This window comes from Panulirus ornatus, chromosome 28 (genome assembly GCF_036320965.1).
Source record: "Panulirus ornatus isolate Po-2019 chromosome 28, ASM3632096v1, whole genome shotgun sequence".
NCBI lineage: Eukaryota > Metazoa > Arthropoda > Malacostraca > Decapoda > Palinuridae > Panulirus > Panulirus ornatus.
The window spans coordinates 17338509-17361450 of record NC_092251.1 but is presented as its reverse complement, the minus strand read 5'-3'; the positions used below and the strand labels follow the sequence as shown (position 1 = coordinate 17361450).

The 22942-nt window shown below is 41.1% G+C and overlaps 1 protein-coding gene across 1 annotated transcript in view; it reads left to right on the top strand.

The window, feature by feature from the left end:
- LOC139757912 (echinoderm microtubule-associated protein-like 6) overlaps window positions 1-22720 on the top strand; it is a gene marked incomplete at its 5' end in the record, with an annotated part of 241329 nt that extends 218609 nt beyond the window's left edge. Inside the window, 2 exon segments of the mRNA XM_071678858.1 lie at window positions 14166-14323; window positions 21843-22720. Coding sequence (XP_071534959.1) covers window positions 14166-14323; window positions 21843-22056 — 372 coding nt within the window.
- Window positions 22721-22942: the final 222 nt, after the last annotated feature.

Genomic DNA, 22942 nt, shown 5'->3' with positions numbered 1-22942 from the left:
TTGCACCTTTCTCTTAACCTCCTGTCTCTTTCTTTTATACTTCTCCCACTCAATTGCATTTTTTCCCTGCAAAAATCGTCCAAATGCCTCTCTCTTCTCTTTCACTAATACTCTTACTTCTTCATCCCACCACTCACTACCCTTTCTAAACAGCCCACCTCCCACTCTTCTCATGCCACAAGCATCTTTTGCGCAATCCATCACTGATTCCCTAAATACATCCCATTCCTCCCCCACTCCCCTTACTTCCATTGTTCTCACCTTTTTCCATTCTGTACACAGTCTCTCCTGGTACTTCCCCACACAGGTCTCCTTCCCAAGCTCACTTACTCTCACCACCTTCTTCACCCCAACATTCACTCCTCTTTTCTGAAAACCCATACTAATCTTCACCTTAGCCTCCACAAGATAATGATCAGACATCCCTCCAGTTGCACCTCTCAGCACATTAACATCCAAAAGTCTCTCTTTCGCACGCCTGTCAATTAACACGTAATCCAATAACGCTCTCTGGCCATCTCTCCTACTTACATAAGTATACTTATGTATATCTCGCTTTTTAAACCAGGTATTCCCAATCATCAGTCCTTTTTCAGCACATAAATCTACAAGCTCTTCACCATTTCCATTTACAACACTGAACACCCCATGCATACCAATTATTCCCTCAACTGCCACATTACTCACCTTTGCATTCAAATCACCCATCACTATAACCCGGTCTCGTGCATCAAAACCGCTAACACACTCATTCAGCTGCTCCCAAAACACTTGCCTCTCATGATCTTTCTTCTCATGCCCAGGTGCATATGCACCAATAATCACCCACCTCTCTCCATCAACTTTCAATTTTACCCATATTAATCGAGAATTTACTTTCTTACATTCTATCACATACTCCCACAACTCCTGTTTCAAGAGTATTGCTACTCCTTCCCTTGCTCTTGTCCTCTCACTAACCCCTGACTTCACTCCCCAGACATTTCCAAACCACTCTTCCCCTTTACCCTTGAGCTTCGTTTCACTCAGAGCCAAAACATCCAGGTTCCTTTCCTCAAACATACTACCTATCTCTCCTTTTTTCACATCTTGGTTACATCCACACACATTTAGGCACCCCACTCTGAGCCTTCGAGGAGGATGATCACTCCCCGCGTGACTCCTTCTTCTGTATATATGTATATGTATACATGTTCCTGTGAGTCCATGGGGAAAATGAAACACAATAAGTTCCCAAGTGCACTTTCGTGTAATAATTACATCATAAGGGGAGACACAAGAGAGAAATATAAGTCAGTTGATATACATCGAAGATACGAAGCTAGGACACCATTTGGTAATGGCGTCCTAGCTTCGTCTCTTCGATGTATATCAACTGACTTATATTTCTCTCTTGTGTCTCCCCTTATGATGTAATTATTACACAAAAGTGCACTTGAGAACTTATTGTGTTTTATTTTCCCCGTGGACTCATAGGAATATCTTGATCACATGCAAAAGTGTGATCCTTTCCAATAAATACATGTACATATTCATACTTGCTGCCCTCAGCCATTCCCGTCGTCACCCCGCCACACATGAAATGGCACCCTCCTTCCCCCCCAACGCACATGAGGTAGAGCTAGGAAAAGACAACAAAGACCACATTCGTTCACACTCAGTCTCTAGCTGTCATGTGTAATGCACCGAAACCACAGCTCCCTTTCCACATTTAGACCCTCGAAACTTTCCATGGTTTACCCCAGACACTTCACATGCCCTGGTTCAATCCATTGACAGCATGTCGACCTTGGTATACCACATCGTTCCAGTTCACTCTATTCCTTGCACGTCTTTCACCCTCCTGCATGTTCAGGCCTTGATCGCTCAAAATCTTTTTCACTCCATCCTTCCACCTCCAATTTGGTCTCCCACTTGTCCTCCTTCCTTCCACCTCTGACACTTATATCGTCTCTGTCAATCTTTCCTCACTCATTCTCTCCATGTGACCAAACCATTTCAATACACCCTCTTCTTGTCTCTCAACCACACTCTTTTTATTACCACACATCTCTCATACCCTTTCATTACTTACTCAGTCAAACCACCTCACACCACATATTGTCTTCAAACATCTCATTTCCAGCACATCCACCCTCCTCCGCACAACTCTGTCTACAGCCCATACCTCACAACCATATAACATTGTTGGAACCACTATTCCTTCAAACATACCCATTTTTTGCTTTCCAAGATAATGTTTTCGCTTACCACACATTTTTCAACACTCGAGAACTTTCGCCCTCTCCCCCACCCTGTGACTCACTTCCGCTTCCATGGTTCCATTCATTGCCAAATCCACTCCCATATATCTAAAACACTTCACTTCCTCCAGTTTTTCTCCATTCAAACTTACCTCCCTATTGACTTGTCCCTCAACCCTATTGTACCTAATAACCTTGCTCTCATTCACATTTACTCTCAGCTTTCTTCTTTCACACACTTTACCAAACTCAGTCACCAGCTTCTGCAATTTCTCGGCCGAATCAGCCACCAGAACTGTATCATCAGCGAACAACAACTGACTCACTTCCCAAGCTCTCTCATCCACAACAGACTGCATACTTGCCCCCCTTCTCCAAGACTCTTGCATTCACCTCCCAAACAACCCCATCCATAAACAAATTAAACAACCATGGAGACATCATGCACCCTTGCCAGAAACCAACATTTTCTGAGAACCAATCACTTTCCTCTTTTCCTACTTGTACACATGCCTTACATCCTCGATAAAAGCTTTTCACTGCTTCTGACAACTTGCCTCCCACACCATATATTGTTAATACCTTCCACAGAGCATCTCTATCAACTTTATCATATGCCTTCTCCAGATCCATAAATGCTACTTACAAATTCATTTGCTTTTCTAAGTATTTCTCACATACATTCTTCAAAGCAAACACCTGATCCACACATCCTCTACCACTTCTGAACCCACACTGCTCTTCCCCAATCTGGTGCTCTGTACATTCCTTCACTCTTTCAGTCAGTACCCTCCCATATAATTTCCCAGGAATACTTAACAAACTTAAACCTGTGTAATTTGAACACTCACCTTTATCCTCTTTGCCTTTGTACAATGGCAGTATGCATGCATTCCGCCAATCCTCAGGCACTTCACCATGAGCCATACATACATTGAATATCCTCACCAACCAGTCAACAACACAGTCACCCCCTCTTTTAATAAATTCCACTACAATGCCATCCAAACCCTGCTGCCTTGCCGGCTTTCATCTTCCGCAAAGCTTTTACTACCTCTTCTCTGTTTACCAAACCATTGTCCTTGACCTTCTTACTTCGCACAACACCTCGACCAAAACACCCTATTTCTGCCATTCCATCATCTAACTCATTCAGCAGACCTTAAGAATATTCACTCCATCTCCTTCTCACATCACCACTACTTGTTATTACCTCCCTATCAGCCCCCTTCACCGATGTTCCAATTTGTTCTCTTGTCTTACGCACTTTATTTACCTCCTTCCAAAACATCTTTTATTCTCCCTAAAATTTAATGATATTCTGTCACCCCAACTCTCATTTGCCCTGTTTTTCACCCATTGCACCTTTCTCTTGACCTCTTTCCTCTTTCTTTTATACATCTCCCAGTCATTTGCACTGTTTCCCTGCAAAAATTTTCCAAATGCCTCTGTCTTCTCTTTCAATGATAATCTTACTTCTTCATTGTTATTATCATTTCATTTTTTTTTATTATACTTTGTCGCTGTCTCATGCGTTAGCAAGGTAGCACAAGGAAACAGACGAAAGAATGGCTCAACCTACCCACATACTCATGTATATACATACACATCCACACACGCTCATATACATACCTATACATTTCAACGTATGCATATATATACATACACAGACATATGCATATATACACATGTACATAATTCATACTTGCTGCCCTTATTCATTCCTGTCACCACCCCGCCGCACATGAAATACAACCCCCTCCCCCCACATGAGCGTGAGGTAGCGCTAGGAAAAGACAACAAAGGCCACATTTGTTCACACTCAGTCTCTAGCTGTCATGTATAATGCACAGAAACCACAGCTCCCTTTCCACATCCAGGCCCCCAAAACTTTCCATGGCTTACCCCAGACGCTTTACATACCCTGGTTCAATCCATTGACAGCATGTCGACCCTGGTATACCACATCATTCCAATTCACTCTATTCCTTGCACGCCTTTCACCCTCCTGCATGTTCAGGCCCCGATTGCTCCAAATCTTTTTCACTCCATCTTTCCACCTCCAGTTTGGTCTCCCACTTCTCCTCGTTCCCTCCACCTCTGACAAATATATCGTCTTTGTCAATCTTTCCTCACTCATTCTCTCCATGTGACCAAACCATTTCAAAACACCCTTTTCTGCTCTCTCAACCACACTCTTTCTATTACCACACATCTTTCTTACCCTTTCATTCCTTAGTCGATCAAACCACCTTACACCACATATTGTCCTCAAACATCTCATTTCCAGAACACCCACCCTCCTCCGCACAACTCTCCCACTTCTTCTTGTTCCCTCCACCTCTGACAAATATATCCTCTTTGTCAGTCTTTCCTCGCTCATTCTCTCCATGTGACCAAACCATTTGAAAACACCCCCTTCTGCTCTCTCATCACACTCTTTCTGTTACCACACATCTGTCTTACCCTTTCATTACTTAGTCGATCAAACCACCTTACACCACATAGTGTCCTCAAACATCTCATTTCCAGAACATCCACCCTCCTCCGCACAACTCTATCTGTAGCCCACGCCTCACAACCATATAACATTGTTGGATCCACTATTCCTTCAAACATACCCATTTTTGCTTTCCAAGATAACATTCTCGACATCCACATATTGTTCAACGCTCCCAGAACTTTCGCTCCTCCCCCACCCTCTGATTCACTTCCGCTTCCATGGTTCCATCTGCTGCCAAATCCACTCCCAGATATTTAAAACACTTCACTTCCTCCAGTTTTTCTCCATTCAAACTTACCTCCCAATTGACTTGTCCCTCAACCCTACTGTACCTAATAACCTTGCTCTTTTTCACACTTACTCTCAGCTTTCTTCTTTCACACACTTTACCAAACTCAGTCACCAGCTTCTGCAGTTTCTCACTGGAATCAGTCACCAGCTTCTGCAGTTTCTCACTGGAATCAGCCACCAGCGCTGTATCATCAACGAACAACAACTGACTCACTTTCCAAGCTCTCTCATCCACAACAGACTCCATACTTGACCCTCTTTCCAAAACTCTTGCATTCACATCCCTAACAACCCCATCCATAAACAAGTTAAACAACCATGGTGACATCACACACCCCTGCCGCAAACCAACATTCACTGAGAACCAATCACTTTCCTCTCTTCCTACTCGTACACATGCCTTACATCCTCGATAAAACTTTTCACTGCTTCTAACAACCTGCCTCCCACACCATATATTCTTAATACCTTCCACAGAGCATCTTTATCAACTCTTTCATGTGCCTTCTCCAGATCCATAAATGCTACATACAAATCCATTTGCTTTTCAAAGTATTTCTCACATACGTTCTTCAAAGCAAACACCTGATCCACACATCCTCTACCACTTCTGAAACCACACTGCTCTTCCCCAGTCTGATGCTCTGTACATGCCTTCTCCCTCTCAATCAATATCCTCCCATATAATTTCACAGGAATACTCAACAAACTTATACCTCTGTAATTTGAGCACAAACAAACTTATACTATGTAATTAGAGCACTCACCATTATCCCCTTTGCCTTTGTACAGTGGCACTATACATGCATTCCGCCAATCCTCAGGCACCTCACCATGAGTCATACATACATTGAATATCCTTACTAACGAGTTAATAACACAGTCACCCCCTTTTTTAATGAATTCCACTGCAATACAATCCAAACCCGCTGCCTTGCCAGCTTTCATCTTCCGCAAAACTTTTACTACCTCCTCTCTGTTTACCAAATCATTCTCCCAAACCCTCTCATTTCGCACACCACCTCGACCAAAACACCCTATATCTGCCACTCTATCATCTAACACATTCAACAAACCTTCAAAATACTCACACCATCTCCTTCTCACATTACCACTACTTGTTATCACCTCTCCATTAGCCTCCTTCACCGATATTCCCATTTGTTCTCTTGTCTTATGCACTTTATTCACCTCCTTCCAAAACATCTTTTTTTTATTATTTTTTATTATTTTGCCTTGTCGCTGTCTCCCGCATTAGCGAGGTAGCACAAGGAAACAGACGAAAGAATGGCCCAACCCACCCACATACACATGTATACACATACACATCCACGCACGCAAATATACACACATACACATCTCAATGTATACATATATATACACACAGACACACACATATACACACATGTACACAATTCACACCGTCCGCCCCCATTCATTCCCATTGCCACCCCGCCACACATGTAACAACAACCCCCTCCCCACTCATGTGTGTGAGGCAGTTCTAGGAAAAGACAACAAAGGCCCCATTCGTTGACACTCACTCTCCAGCTGCCACGCAATAATGCACCGAAATCACAGCTCCCCCTCCACATCCAGGCCCCACAGAACTCTCCATGGCCCACCCCAGACGCTTCACATGCCCCGGCTCAATCCATCGACAGCACGTCGGCCCCGGCACACCACATTGCTCCAATTCACTCCATTCCTTGCATGCCTTTCACCCTCCTGCATGTTCAGGCCCCGATCACTCAAAATCTTTTGCACTCCATCTTTCCACCTCCAATTTGGTCTCCCACTTCTCCTCATTCCCTCCACCTCTGACACATATATCCTCTTTGTCAATCTTTCCTCACTCATTCTCTCCATGCGACCAAACCATTGCAAAACACCCTTCTCTGCTCTCTCAACCACACTCCCACTATCACCACACACCTCTCTTACCCTATTATTACTTACTCGACCAAACCACCTCACACCACATATTGTCCTCATACATCTCATTTCCAGCACATCCACCCTCCTGCGCACAACTCTATCCATAGCCCATGCCTCGCAACCATACAACATTGTTGGAACCACTATTCCTTCAAACATACCCATTTTTGCTTTCCGAGATAATGTTCTTGACTTCCACACACTCTTCAATGCTCCCAGAATTTTCGCCCCCTCCCCCACCCTATGATTCACTTCCGCTTCCATGGTTCCATCCGCTGCCAAATCCACTCCCAGATATCTAAAACACTTTACTTCCTCCAGTTTTTCTCCATTCAAACTTACCTCCTAATTGGCTTGACCCTCAACCCTACTGTACCTAATAACCTTGCTCTTATTCACATTTACTCTCAACTTTCTTCTTTCACACACTTTACCAAAGTCAGTCACCAGCTTCTGCAGTTTCTCACATGAATCAGCCACCAGCGCTGTATCATTAGCGAACAACAACTGACTCACTTCCCAAGCTCTCTCATCCACAACAGACTGCATACTTGCCCCTCTTTCTAAAACTCTTGCATTCACCTCCCAACAGCCCCATCCATAAACAAATTAAACAACCATGGAGACATCACACACCCCTGCCGGAAACCAACATTCACTGAGAACCAATCACTTTCCTCTCCTCCTACACGTACACACTTTTCACTGCTTCTAACAACTTGCCTCCCGCTCCATACACTCTTAATACCTTCCACAGAGCATCTCTATCAACTTCATCATATGCCTTCTCCAGATCCATAAATGCCACATACAAATCCACTTGCTTTTCTAAGCACTTCTCACACACATTCTTCAAAGCAAATCCCAATCCACACATCCTCTACCACTTCTGAAACCACACTGCTCATCCCCAATCTGATCCTCTGTACATGCCTTCACCATCTCAATCAATACCCTCCCATATAATTCCCCAGGAACACTCAACAAACTCATACCTCTGTAATTTGAACACTCACCCCCTTCCCCTTTGGCTTTGTACAATAGCAATATGCAGGCATTCCACCAATCCTCAGGCACCTCACCATGAGTCATACATACATTAAATAACCTTACCAACCAGTCAACAATACAGTCACCCCCTTTTTTAATAAATTCCACAGCAATAGCATCCAACCCCACTGCCTTATCGGCTTTCATTTTCTCTGTTGACCAAATCATTTTCCCTAACCCTCTCACTTTGCACACCAAGTCAACCAAAACACCCCATATCTGCCACTCTATCATCAAACACATTCAACAAACCTTTAAAATACTCACTCCATCTCCTTCTCACATCACCACTACTTGTTATCACCTCCCCATTAGCCCCCTTCACTGAGGTTCCCATTTGTTCCCTTGTCTTACGCACTTTACCTCCTTCCAAAACATCTTTTTATTCTCCCTAAAATTTAATGATACTCTCTCACCCCAACTCTCATTTGCCCTCTTTTTCACCTCTTGCACCTTTCTCTTGACCTCCTGCCTCTTTCTTGTATACATCTCCCACTCATTTGCATTATTTCCCTGCAAAAATCGTCCAAATGTCTCTCTTGTCTTTCACTAATAATCTTACTTCTTCATCCCACCATTCACTACCCTTTCTAATCTACCCACCTCCCACGCTTCTCATGCCAGAAGCATCTTTTGTGCAAGCCATCACTGCTTCCCTAAATACATCCCATTCCTCCCCCAATCCCCTTACCTCCTTTGTTCTCACCTTTTTCCATTCTGTACTCAGTCTCTCCTGGTACTTCCTTACACAAGTCTCCTTCCCAAGCTCACTTACTCTCACCACTCTCTTCACCCCAACATTCTCCCTTCTTTTCTGAAAACCTCTACAAATATTCAACTTCGCTTCCACGAGATAATGATCAGACATCCCTCCATTTGCACCTCTCAGCACATTAACATCCAAAAGTCTCTCTTTCGTGCGCCTATCAATTAACATGGAATCCAATAATGCTCTCTGGCCATCTCTCCCACTTACATACGTATATTTATGTATATCTCTCTTTTTAAACCAGGTATTCCCAATCACCAGTCCTTTTTCAGCACATAAATCTATAAGCTCTTCACCGTTTCCATTTACAACACTGAACACCCCATGTGTACCATTTATTCCCTCAACTGCCACATTACTCACCTTTGCATTCAAATCACCCATCTCTATAACCCGGTCTTGTGCATCAAAACTCCTAACACACTCATTCAGGTGCTCCCAAAACACTTGCCTCTCATGCTCTTTCTTCCCATGCCTAGGTGCATATGCACTAATAATCACCCATCTCTCTCCATCAACTTTCAGTTTTACCCATATCAATCTAGAGTTTTCTTTCTTACACTCTATCACATACTCTCACCACTCCTGTTTCAGGAGTAGTGCTACTCCTTCCCTTGCTCTTGTCCTCTCACTATTCCCTGACTTTACTCCCAAGACATTCCCAAACCACTCTTCCCCTTTACCATTGAGCTTTGGTTCACTCAGAGGCAGAACATCCAGGTTCCTTTCCTCAAACATACTACCTATCTCTCTTTTTTTCTCATCTTGGTTACATCCACACACATTTAGACACTCCAATCTGAGTCTTCGAGGAGGATGAGCACTCCCCGTGTGACTCCTTCTTCTGTTTCCCCTTTTAGAAAGTTAAAATACAAGGAGGGGAGGGTTTCTAGCCCCCCGCTGCCATCCCCTTTAGTTGCCTTCTACGACACGTGAGGAATGCTTGGGAAGTATTCTTTCTCCCCTATCCCCAGGGATAAACATCTTTTTTATTCTCCCTAAAATTTAATGATACTCTCTCACCCCAACTCTCATTTGCCCTCTTTTTCACCTCTTGCACCTTTCTTGTGACCTCCTGCCTCTTTCTTTGATACATCTCCCAGTCATTTGCACTATTTCCCTGCAAAATTCGCCCAAATGCCTCTCTCTTTTCTTTTACTAACAATGTTACTTCCTCATCCCACTGCTCACTACCCTTTCTAATCTGCCCACCCCCCACACTTCTCATGCCACAAGCATCCCTTGCTCAAGCCATCACTGCTTCCCTAAATACACCCCATTCCTCCCCCACTCCCCTTTGCTCTCACCTTTTTCCATTCTGCACTCAGTCTCTCCTGATACTTCCTCACACAAGTCTCCTTCCTAAGCTCATTTACTCTCACCACTCTCTTCACCCCAACATTCTCTCATGTTTTCTGAAAACCTCTACAAATCTTCACTTTTAACACTCACAAGATAATGATCAGACATCCCTCCAGTTGCACCTCTCAGCACATTAACATCTAAAAGTCTCTCTTTCACGCGCATGTCAATTAACACATAATCTAATAACGCTCTCTGGCCATCTCTCCTACTTACATACATATACTTATGTATGCCTCTCTTTTTAAACCAGGTATTCCCAATCACCAGTCCTTTTTCAGCACACAAATCTACAGGCTCTTCACCATTTCCATTTACAACACTGAATACCCTATGTACACTAATTATTCCCTCAACTGCCACATTACTTACCTTACTTTGCATTCAAATCACTCATCATGCATCAAAACTACTAAGACACTCACTCAGCTGCTCCCAAACCACTTGCCTCTCATGATCTTTCTTCTCATGCCCAGGTGCATATGTACCAGGGCATTGTTATTATCGTATATTTGTTCTGGATCACTGCATTTGTTTGGAAGTTTATCTAATAATAACTGTGGTCTTCTTCCTTACAGTTGCTATTCCCATTAAGTATTGTCCAAGTGGGTCAGCTTTCACTATTTCTTGAAACTTTAGGCTATCATTTATGAAAAAGGCTGATCCTCTCCTTCATTTACCTTCTCTTTACTTTCTTACCATCATTTACCCCTAGGACAATACAAATGACCTTTTGTCTTTGCTGAGCTTAGTTTCCATACTCCATGAACATTTGGTGCATTTTCCCTCATACAGTTCTTGAATTCCTGCTTTAGATCAGGTTTTTGCACCAAGAAAAGAAGTAATGTTTTAACAAGAAAGTGTATGCAACACCTAGAAAAGCAAATGATCGTGAATGGGAAAGCATTTTGGAAAGTTCTGAATCTATGTGGAGTTCATGGAAGCTTTTTACTCATGTAAGGAGCTTTTCTATTGGATGAGCATGTGTGAAAATAAGTGGTATGTGTGAGTGGTTTGAAATAAATGTGGGATAGCAACAAGGTTATGTAGTGTCGCCATTATTATTTGATTTTTTTTATAAATGAAACATTGTCTGAGATGAGACTGAGGTGGGGTGAATGTGAAGTTTTACGTAATCATGGAAAAGCAGAATGAAAGTTGCTATGGTTGTATACGGATGATGCAGTGTTGTTAGCTAAATGCAGGTTGAGTATCCCTTATCCAAAATGCGTGGGAGCAGTGTTTCAGATTTTTTTTTTTTTTTTTTTGAATATTTGGATATACATATTGAGATATGTAGAAAATAGGATGGTATGGAAACAAGTTGGTTAGAGCAGACATACCTCAACGTTTCGACCATTCAGCAGTCTTCCTCAGGAGATACTGATTCTGATGGTTCATCATGTGTATTGGCACACATCTTTAGTACATATGGTGAAATTTCATCATGATCATGAGTGTTGTATTGGTCAAGTCCTTTTGATATTCTGTTAATGTCTTTTCTAAATATTCCAGTATTCGATGGGACCATATTCTCAGTGATGGTCGCCCAGTCAGACGCCTTGGTGTGTTGCTCTCTGATTGGATCATTTGTTCTGCTGCCTCCACTCGTTCACAGCAATCTCCGCTGCCTGACGTGACCAGCAGATGAACCTTATGTTACAGTTGCTCTTAATCCCTTCCTCTAGGTAAGCTCTCACACTATCACTAAATGGTTCGTCACTTGCCTGTAATTGCCTTCGCATTGATAGTTTAGTGTTAGTGTGAGAGCTTACCTAGAGTAAAGGATTAAGAAGAATGCTAACACAAGGTCACGTCAGTAAGCAGAGATTGCTGCAAATGAGTGGGGGCAGCAGGTCAAGCGATCCAACCAGAGAGTGACATGCCAAGGCATCTGGCCGGGTGACCATCTCTTACTGGGGAATATGGTCCCACCAAATGCTGGAAACAGAATCTCCTGAGGAAGATCAATGAAGTCGAAATGTTGAGGTATGTCTCAAGTCTAACTCGCTTGTTTCCATAACATCCTGTTTTCCTGATTTGTCATGATGAATAATAGATAGAGATATCTTGGGGATGGGACCCAAGTCTAAACACAAAATCCATTTATGTTTCATATACAACTTATTACCCGAAGGTAATTTATACTATACCTTTGATAATTTTGCAAATGAAACCAAGTTTGTGTAACATTGAACCTTCAGAAAGCTAAGGCATCACAACCTCAGCCACCCATGTGGACAATCTGTGGTCATTTAACATCACCTCCATTCCTGACTCTGAATTTATATGCTACTGACAGGCAATCATTTTCCTGCACTTATTCACCCAGAGCAGAGAATAAGTAAAAAACACAGGGAGTGATGCACGTAGGTCTTGCGGTGAGGATGATTTGTAACAGACTGGTGCCAACAGAGTATCGGAGCCAGCATGGGCAAGTGAGGTCAGGTGTGGAATTTTCCACTTGTAATGTTATATCACCACTCAAAAAGTTTTGGATTTTGGATCATTTCAGATTTTCAGATTAGGGATGCTCATCTTGTAAAGGTAGAAGTTGGAAAGAATGGTGGGCCATTTTGATGATGTACATTGGAAGATGATGCTGAGAGTGAATGGGAATAAAAGAAAAATTCTAGGTTTTGGAAGGGTTAGATCAGACTGTAAAATTAGTTTGCATGATAAAGAATTGGAAGTTGTTGAATTTAAGTATTTAGGAGTAAAGTTTTAGTAAAGATGGAAGTGGGAAAGTTGAAGTTGAAGATAGAGCCATGCAAAGAAGAAAAATTGGAGGTCCACTGAAAGCTCTGGTGAGTGGGAAAAATTTAATCAGGTTGAAGAAGCTTGCATGAATATATACTTTTCATTGATGTATGGATGTAGAAAGTAAATGTACATAGGTTTGGAGAGGTGATAACTAATAGCAGTAAAAATTAAATACTTGTGTAGTATACTTAGAATTATGAAGAAAGGCAATTTAATATCAGTATGTGAGAAGTATGCTTGATATGAGGAAATCAGTAGAAAGGCACATAAACAAAAGTCTTTTAGGATTATATGGTCATGTAGAATGTCTGGAACACAATAAGTCAGTCAGAAAGATATATAGTTATACATTAGAAGGTACAGGAAGAAGTAGACCTTAGATAAATAGATAGATGTAGTGAGAGAATTACAGCTGGAATATTTTTGAAGACAATACTAGAGAAATGATTAGGGATCAGATGCACTGGAAGTATTTATGTACAGAGCTAGTGAATGAAGATGGTCTCAGCTGATGAGTCAGCATAATGAGCATCATGTTAAAGTACAAAGTGCCTTATAAGTATGGATGTCCACATTTTACTTTTGCACACTGGGCATGGATTGAGGATATTCATGAGTGATTTTCAAGGGCTGTATATACCTACTCTACTCCACTAAATTGGGATTGGAGTAATGATGATAAACAGATAAACAAATGCTTTTCATTATGTAGTGCAAGTAAACTAATTGTTTTTAAGAAGACCAGAGGTGATAAGATCTACATACTTTTGATTGAAACCTATGGAATGGGAAGATAGTGTGCAAGATTGAAAAATTATTTGAACATTTCATAAACGCAAGAATAGTGATTGAAAAATAAGAAAGTACTTAGATTTTAATAAAAAGCTTTTGGTTAATAGTCAGTAGGGTAATGTGTTGGTATGTGTTTTTGGAGAAAAAGGTTGTTAAAGAAAGTAGCTATAGACAGAATCCTGGGATAGACTAAAATTGTATTTAGGTACTGGATTTAAGGATTTCAAAGGTTGTTAGTGACCATAATGTAGAAACAAATTTGCCATAAACCTTCTTCTGAGGAAAAGATATTTAAAACAATCCACTGTCTCTAAATGCTCATTGTTAGGCAAAATTGAGCCCATAATTATCAGAGGATCATTTGCAGTTATGTACATTTCTCATGAAGGTACCTTCCTCCTTTTACAATGCCTCTGTGATGTAACTGTTACTGTTATCGTCAATTTTCTTTCAGAGTGGGCATGTTTATGTGGGCTGTAGTGATGGTAGTGTAGTAGAATGGAAGGGCCGTCTAGCTACTCGTTTTGTGGCAGCACCAGACAGCCCGCCAACTATACCACCTGTTCGAATGTCTATCAGTGTGGGACAAGGTGCCATCTTTACAGCATGCAGGTACAGAGCCTTCTGTTCATAAGCAGACTAGGATACCTGCCTTGATATGCAGAGTATATATTTTTAGATTATTCAGACAGTAAAGGTATGTTGTACCAAGGGGATTTTAGAGTAGTCATCCTGTACTCATTTTGCTGAAAGGTGTTTCACATTGATTTTTATCTTTTAAGTTCTTTCCCAGGATGAGAAGTCACTAATTGGCTAACATCTGCTCGCTAAGTCCACAACCGGTTTGTCTGGAAATAACCAAACCATCATATGATATTTATATGTTACTGGAATTCTGTCCAGTTTCACCATTCCATGCTATTCGTAAGTTCATAGCCATGCAGGTGTTATACATCTGCTCATCATGCTGTTTTCTCCTTTAGTGTAAAGCTAATTTCCAGTATAGGCCTAGATTGATTCTTCTCTCTTCTCTAGATGACAGTCTTGATAGCCATAAATTGTAACACCGCTCTCATTGTTGGATTAAACCCTTAGAATTTTCAATAGATGGAGCCAATATTTGCCAGAAAATATGATCTTTAACATCATTTTGATTTTAAATCTTTATTATGACTGGTACAGGTTCATTAATTTTCCTCAACTCTAGTAATTAATGAGAACATAGGTTAAAATACTTCTTTTATTCACAAGTGATCCATAAGATAAGCTTTGGTAATAAATCTCTCCAGGGGCATGGGCCACATGCATAGTGAGAGTGTGTGTGGGCTTAGAATTATATTTAGCACCCAAAGAAGGTATTAAAGATTTTTCAGTTGGTGGATGTAACTTATGTTGATGGCCTTAATGACCCTGGTAGGTGATAGACCTAAAGCCCAGACAACCAACCAATCTCTCTTATATGAACAAGCTGACAAACACTGGATTATATTCCAAACCAGCTTCTGACAATACATGCTCTCCACATTTTTGTCTGGTAAAGTTAGTGATTAGAAAAGTGCCAGCCTCATAAAGTAAATCATACTCAGAAATTATTAGAGTGAGCACCTTCCAGCAATTTTGTCTCATAGTAGATCTACTCATTCTTTGTATTGCATTTGCATAAAGAATGATTACTCTCCACAACAGTTCATGATCATTGAGATTGATGAGAGATGACACACCAGTTTATGAATGGCTTTATCTTCTTTTCCTTGATTTTGTATCTCTGAACCCCCTCCTTTAAACTGTGATTCTGTTTCTCTTTAGTCTTATTACTCCTTCACAATCCTTTAAGTGCTTCCTCAATTTTCTTGACTCTTGCTTCTCCAGTGTTATCCTCTGATCTTGCTCCCTCACAAGATCCCATAACATTATACATTTGCTTTCTGGTATTTTCATCTGTAGCCTCTTTTTTCAGTTCTAACTTTGCCACACTTTTTGCATATCTGTTTTTGACTGACTGGATTTGGTACATTCCTGTAACAGTCCATACTTGCCATTTCTGGTGAAATGTGGCCCTGGGGTCTTATGATAGTAGTGTAATAATGATATTCATAATAATGACAATAATAATAGTTATCCTGGGGATAGGGAAGAAAAATACTTCCCACATATTCCCTGCGTGTTGTAGAATGCGACTAAAGGGGGTGGGAGTGGGAGGCTGGAAACCCTCCCCTCCTTGTATTTCAATTTTGAAAAAGGGAAATGGAATGGATGTATGTGAGAAATACTTAAAAAACAGATGGATTTGTATGTAGCATTTATGGATCTGGAGAAGGCATATGATAGGGTTGATAGAGATGTCTCTGGAAGGTCTTAAGAGTATATGGTGTGGGAAGTAAGTTACTAGAAGCAGTGAAAAGTTTTTACCAAGGATGTAAGGCATGTGTATGAGTAGGAAGAGGAGAGTGATTGGTTCCCAGAAAATGTCAGTCTGTGGCAGGGGTGTGTGATGACCCTATGGTTGTTAGATTTGTTTATGGATGGGATGGTAAGGGAAGTAAATGCAAGAGTTTTGGAGAGAGGGCTGAGTATGCAGTTTGTTGAGGATGAGAGGGCCTGGAAAGTGAGTTAGTTGTTGTTCACCGATGATATAGCTCTAGTGGGTGATTCGAGTGAGAAACTGCAGAAGTTGGGGACTGAGTTTGGGAAAGTGTGTGAAAGAAGAAAGTTGAGAGTAAATGTGAATAAGAGCAAGGTTTTTAGGTTCATTAGGGTGGAGGGACATGTTAATTGGGATGTAAGTTTGAATGGAGAAAAACTGGAGGAAGTGAAGTGTTTTAGATATCTGGGAGTGGACTTAGCAGCAGATGGAACCATGGAAGCGAAAGTGCGTCACAGGATGGGGGGAAGGGGCGGAGGTTCTGGGAGCGATGAAGAATGTGTGGAAGGAGACAACATTATCTTGGAGAGCAAAATTGGGTATGTTTGAAGGAATAGTAGTTCCAACAATGTTGTATGGTTGTGAGGCATGGGCTATACATAGGGTTTTATAGAGAAGGGTGGATGTGTTGGAAATGAAATGTTTAAGGAAAATATGTCGTATGAGTTGGTTTGATTAAGTAATGAAAGGGTAAGAGAGCTGTGTGAAAATAAAGAGGATGGTTGAGAGAGCAGAAGAGGATGTGTTGAAATGTTTTGGACATATGGAGAAAATGAGTGAGGGAAGATTGACAAAGAGGATATATGTGTCAGATGTAGAGGGAACAAGGAAAAGCTGGAGACCAAACTGAAGGTGGAAGGATGGAGTGAAAAAGATTTTGAGTGATCGGGACCTGAACATACAGGTGGGTGAGAGGCGTGCAAGGAATAGAGTGAATTGCAGTGATATGGTATTCTGGGTTCAACGTGCTGTCAGTGAACCAGGGCATGTAAAGACTCTGGGGTAAGCAAAGGAAATATCTATGGGACCTGGATGTGGAAAGGGAGCTGTGGTTTTGGCATATTAGACATGACAGCTAGAGACTGAGTGTGAAAGAAGATGGGCTTTTTGTTTGTTTTCCTGGCGCTACCTTGCTGAAGCAGGGGGGTAACGATGCTGATTCCTGTGGGATGGGGCAGCAACAGGAATGGATGAAGGCAAGTAAGTATGAATATGTACATGTGTATATATGTCTATGTATGTTTATGTATATGTATGCATTTGTTGATATGTATATGTACGTGTATGGGTGTTTGTGTACATATATGTATATAAATGTATTAACAATATATGGTGTGGGGACAGGTTGTTAGAAGCAGTGAAAAGTTTTTATCGAGGATGTAAGGCATGTGTACGTGTAGGAAGAGAGGAAAGTGATTGGTTCTCAGTGAATGTAGGTTTGTGGCAGGGGTGTGTGATGTCTCCATTGTTGTTTAATTTGTTTATGGATGAGGTTGTTAGGAAGGTGAATGCAAGAGTTTTGGAAAGAGGGGCAAGTATGCAGTCTGTTGTGGATGAGAGAGCTTGGGAAGTGAGTCAGGTGTTGTTCACCGATGATACAGTGCTTGTGGCTGATTCATGTGAGAAACTGCAGAAGCTGGTGACTGAGTTTGGTAAAGTGTGTGAAAGAAGAAAGCTGAGAGGAAATGTGAATAAGAGCAAGGTTATCAGGTACAGTAGGGTTGAGGGACAAGTCAGTTGTGAGGTAAGTTTGAATGGAAAAAAACTGGGGGAAGTGAAGTGTTTTAGATATCTGGGAGTGGATTTGTCAACGGATGGAACCATGGAAGCAGAAGTGAATCAAAGGGTGGGGGAGGGGGTGAAAGTTCTGGGAGCGTTGAAGAATGTGTGGAAGTCGAGAACATTATCTCAGGAAAGCAAAAATGGGTATGTTTGAAGGAATAGTGGTTCCAACAATGTTATATGGTTGCGAGGCATGGGCTATGGATAGAGTTGTGCAGAGGAGGGTGGATGTGTTGGAAATGAGATGTTTGAGGACAATGTATGGTGTGAGGTGGTTTGATCAAGTAAGTAATAATAGGGTAAGAGAGATGTGTGGTAATAAAAAGTGTGGTTGAAAAAGCAGAAGAAGGTGTTTTGTAATGGTTTGGTCACATGGAGAGAATGAGTGAGGAAAGATTGACCAAGAGGATATATGTGCCAGAGGTGGAGGGAACAAGGAGAAGTGAGAGACCAAATTGGAGGTGGAACGATGGAGTGAAAAAGATTTTGAGTGATCGAGGCCTGAACATGCAGGAGGGTGAAAGGCATGCAAGGAATAGAGTGAATTGGAACGATGTGGTATACCGGGGTCGACGCGCTGTCAATGGATTGAACCAGGGCATGTGATGCGTCTGGGGTAAACCATTGAAAGTTTTGTGGGGCCTGGATGTGGAAAGGGAGCTGTGGTTTCGGTGCATTATACATGACAGCTAGAGACTGAGTGTGAACGAATGTGGCCTTTGTTGTCTTTTCTTAGTGCTACCTCACACACATGCGGGGGGAGGGGGTTGTTATTTAATGTGTGGTGGGGTGGCAACGGGAATGAATAAGGGCAGACAGTATGAATTATGTACATGTGTATATATGTATGTCTGTGTGTATATATATATATATGTGTACATTGAGATGTATAGGTATGTATATGTGCGTGTGTGGAAGTGTATGTATATACATGTGTATGTGGGTGGGTTGGGCCATTCTTTTGTCTGTTTCCAACATATATATGTTGATATGTATATGTATATATATGTGCATGTATGGGTGTTTATGTATATCATATGTATATGAGTGGATGGGCCATTCTTTTTCCGTTTCCTGGCGCTAGCTTGCTGATGCAGTGAAACGATGATCAAGAATAATGAATGAAATATTATATATATATATATCCCTGGGGATAGGGGAGAAAGAATACTTTCCATGTATTCCCTGCATATCGTAAAAGGCAACTAAAAGGGGAGGGAGCATGGGGCTGGAAATCCTCCCCTCCAGTTTTTACTTTTCCAAAAGAAGGAACAAAGAAGGGGGCCAAGTGAGGATTTTCCCTCTTAGGCTCAGTCCCCAGATCTTAATGCTACCCCCACTAATGCAGAAAATGGTGAATATGTATGAAAAAAACATGCACACACACACACACACACACACACACACATCTTTCCACCTCCGATTTGGTCTCCTGCTTCTCCTTGTTCCCTCCACCTCTGACACATATCCTCTTTGTCAATCTTTTCTCACTCATTCTCTCCATGTGTCCAAACCATTTCAACACACCCTCTTCTGCTCTCTCAACCACACTCTATTTATTTCTACACGTTTCTCTTACCCTTTCATTACTTACTCGATCAGACCACCTCACACCTCATATTGTTCTCAAACATTTCATTTCCAGCACATCCACTCTCCTCTGCACAACCTTATCTATAGCGCATGCCTTGCAACCATATAGCATGGTTGGAACCACTTTTCCTTCATACCCATTTTTGCTCTCCAAGATAACATTCTCACCTTCCACACATTCTTCAACCCTTCCAGAACCTTTGCCCTCTCCCCCCACCCTGTGATTCACTTCCACTTCCATAGTCTTATCCATTGCTAAATCCACTCCCAGATATCTAAAACGCCTCACTTCCAGCAGTTTTTCTCCATTCAAACTTGCCTCCCAATTGACTAGTCCCTAAGTCCTACTGAACCTAATAACCTTGCTCTTATTCACATTTATTCTCAACTTTCTCCTTTCACACACTTTACCAAACTCATTCATCAACCTCAGCAGTTTCTCACCTGAATCAGCCACCAGGACTGTATCATCAGCGAACAATAACTGACTCGCTTCCCAAACCCTCTCATCCACAACAGACTTTATACTTGCCCCTCTCTTCACTATTCTTGCATTCACCTCCCTAACCACCCCATTCATAAACAAATTAAACAACCGTGGAGACATTGCACACCCCTGCCGCAAACCGACATTCACTGGGAACCAATCACTCTCCTCTCTTCCTACTTGTACACATGCCTTACATCCTTGGACTTTTCACTGCTTCTAGCAACTTACCTCCTGCATCATATACTCTTAAAACCTCCTACAAAGCATCTCTATCAACCCTTAAAGCATCTCTATCAACCCTTTCATATGCCTTCTCCAGATCCATAAATGCAACATACAAATCCATCTGTTTTTCTAAATATTTCTCACGCACATTCTTCAAAGCAAACACCTGATCCACACATCCCCTACCACTTCTGAAACCACACTGCTCGTCCTCAGGCCGATGCTCTGTCTGTGCCTTTACCCTCTCAATCAATAACCACCCATATAATTTCCAAGGAATACTCAACAAACTTATGCCTCTGTAAATTGGACACCCACTTTTATCTCCTTTGCCTCTGAACAGTGGTACTATGCATGCATTCTGCCAATCCTCAGGCACTTCACCATGATCCATATATACATTGGATATCCTTACCAACCAATCAACAACACAGTCACCCCCCTTTTTTATGAATTCCACTGCAATACCATCCAACTTGAATCACTGTTTCCCATGTCAGAGGTAGCACCAGGAAACAGATAAAGAATGGCCCATCCACTCATATACATACATATATAAATATATATATATATATATATATATATATATATATATATATATATATATATATATATATATATATATATATATATATATATTACATAAAAACCCATAAACATACATATATATATCGACGTGTACATACATACACATACACAGACATACACATATGTACACATGTACTTATTCATACTTGCTTGCCTTCATCCATTCCTATCGCTACCATGCTCCACAGGAACAGCATCGCTACCCCCTCACTTCAGCAAGGCAGTGCCAGGAAAACAGACAAAAAGGCCACATTCAATCACACTCAGTCTCTAGCTGTCATGTGTAATACACCGAAACCAGAGCTCCCTATCCACATCCAGGCACCACAGACCTTTCCAAAGTTACCCCAGATGCTTCACATGCCCTGGTTTGGTCCATTGACAGCATGTCGACCCTGGTATACCACATCGTTCGAATTGACTCTATTCCTTGCACGCCTGTCTCTCTCCTATGTGTTCAGGCCCCAATCTCTCAAATCTTTTTTGCTCCATCATTCCATCACCAATTTTGTCTCCTGCTTCTTCTTGTTCCCTCCACCTCTGACACATATATTCTTTTTTGTCAATCTTTCCTCACTCATTCTCTCCATGTGTCCAAACCATTTCAACACACCCTTTTCTGCTCTCTGAACCACACCTTTTATTTTCACACATTTCTACTTACTCGATCAAACCACCTCACACCACATATTGTCCTCAAACATTTCATATATCATTCATGGGATGGCCTCGATTAAGGCCTCAGTTGCCTGTGCTGTCTCACTAACATAGAAAAAATTATTCTGTTACCACAGGACATGACTTTTCCTTAATCCTGTTTCTGCATAAGTGAATATGACTCAGTTTCTTAAAAGGCATTTGCTTTTTTGAATATAATTATCAATTTTTTAATACAATTCATTGATATGTGGCAATTTTCAAACATGCTTTAAGTTATAGCCACAACCATTCTATATTTTGTAGTTGATCAGGCACATTTTTTACCTGAATGCATATCAAATAAACGAATGTTTCATCTCTTTCTCCAACAGATTGGGTTCTCTGATTGTAGTCCGATGTTATACAACTGACAAAGATGAACTGAATTTCTTCTCGGATTCACATATTGCTGCTCCAACAGAAGACTGGATACCTATTTCTGCTCGATTAGGAGGCACTAGGCTCATTCTTGGTGCTCGCAAAAATCAGCCATTTATAGTTTTAAATCTACAGTCTGGAAGGTTTACTATGATAGAACATGGATAATATTAAGGAACATTTATGGGATATTTTCTTCATTGCATCAATATTAAAAGATAAAGACAAAATTCTTTGCCTGCTGGATAATAACATTCAAGATGAATCTTGAATCCTAAGTGTACACTTAAATATCCAAAATTCAAGGTACTTGGGACTAAAGGTCTTGAGAAAGTTGATGATATCTATTTGAGGAATCCATTTAACAAACTGTATCCCAAATTTCAATATGTGATTTTCTAGACAAATAAACTAATGTCATTTTCCTGTACTGGTATTGCTATTATGTTCATGAATTAATTTCAATATGTGATTTTCTAGGCAAATAAACTAATGTCATTTTCCTGTACTGGTATTGCTATTATGCTCATGAATTAATTTAAGGTCTTTCATTCTTATACACCCACCATGTGCTGTAATTAATGTCATCTGCTGAGTGCTAGACTGATACCAAAACCTAACCCATCATACATTGGCTGTCTCTCAAAATTTGCTTGATTGACCCATTTTCACTACTCAAATAATCTATGTGGAAAACAAAATGAATGTAATGATGAAAGATTATTAGCCCTGCACATAAAAAGCAGTACAGACTCAATAGTCAATACACACCACCTCCAAGTTGACTCTCCCAGAATTAAATGACTGCATTGCACTGACACTTTTTTTTAATACAATAGTTGTAGTGAAAATAAATCATATCAGTTGACAAGCCAGAGAGGTGAGGGTGGTGGGAAGGCCAAAATGTTCCTACCTACTACTACTATCTATTGCTTCTACTATTTTGCCAAAAGACAAGGCTACTGCATATTGCTCCACAGTAAAATCTAGAGTTAGAAAGAATGAGCTATGAGTTAAGCACTGTTAAGCGTTATGTATGACAAGGAGAGAGATT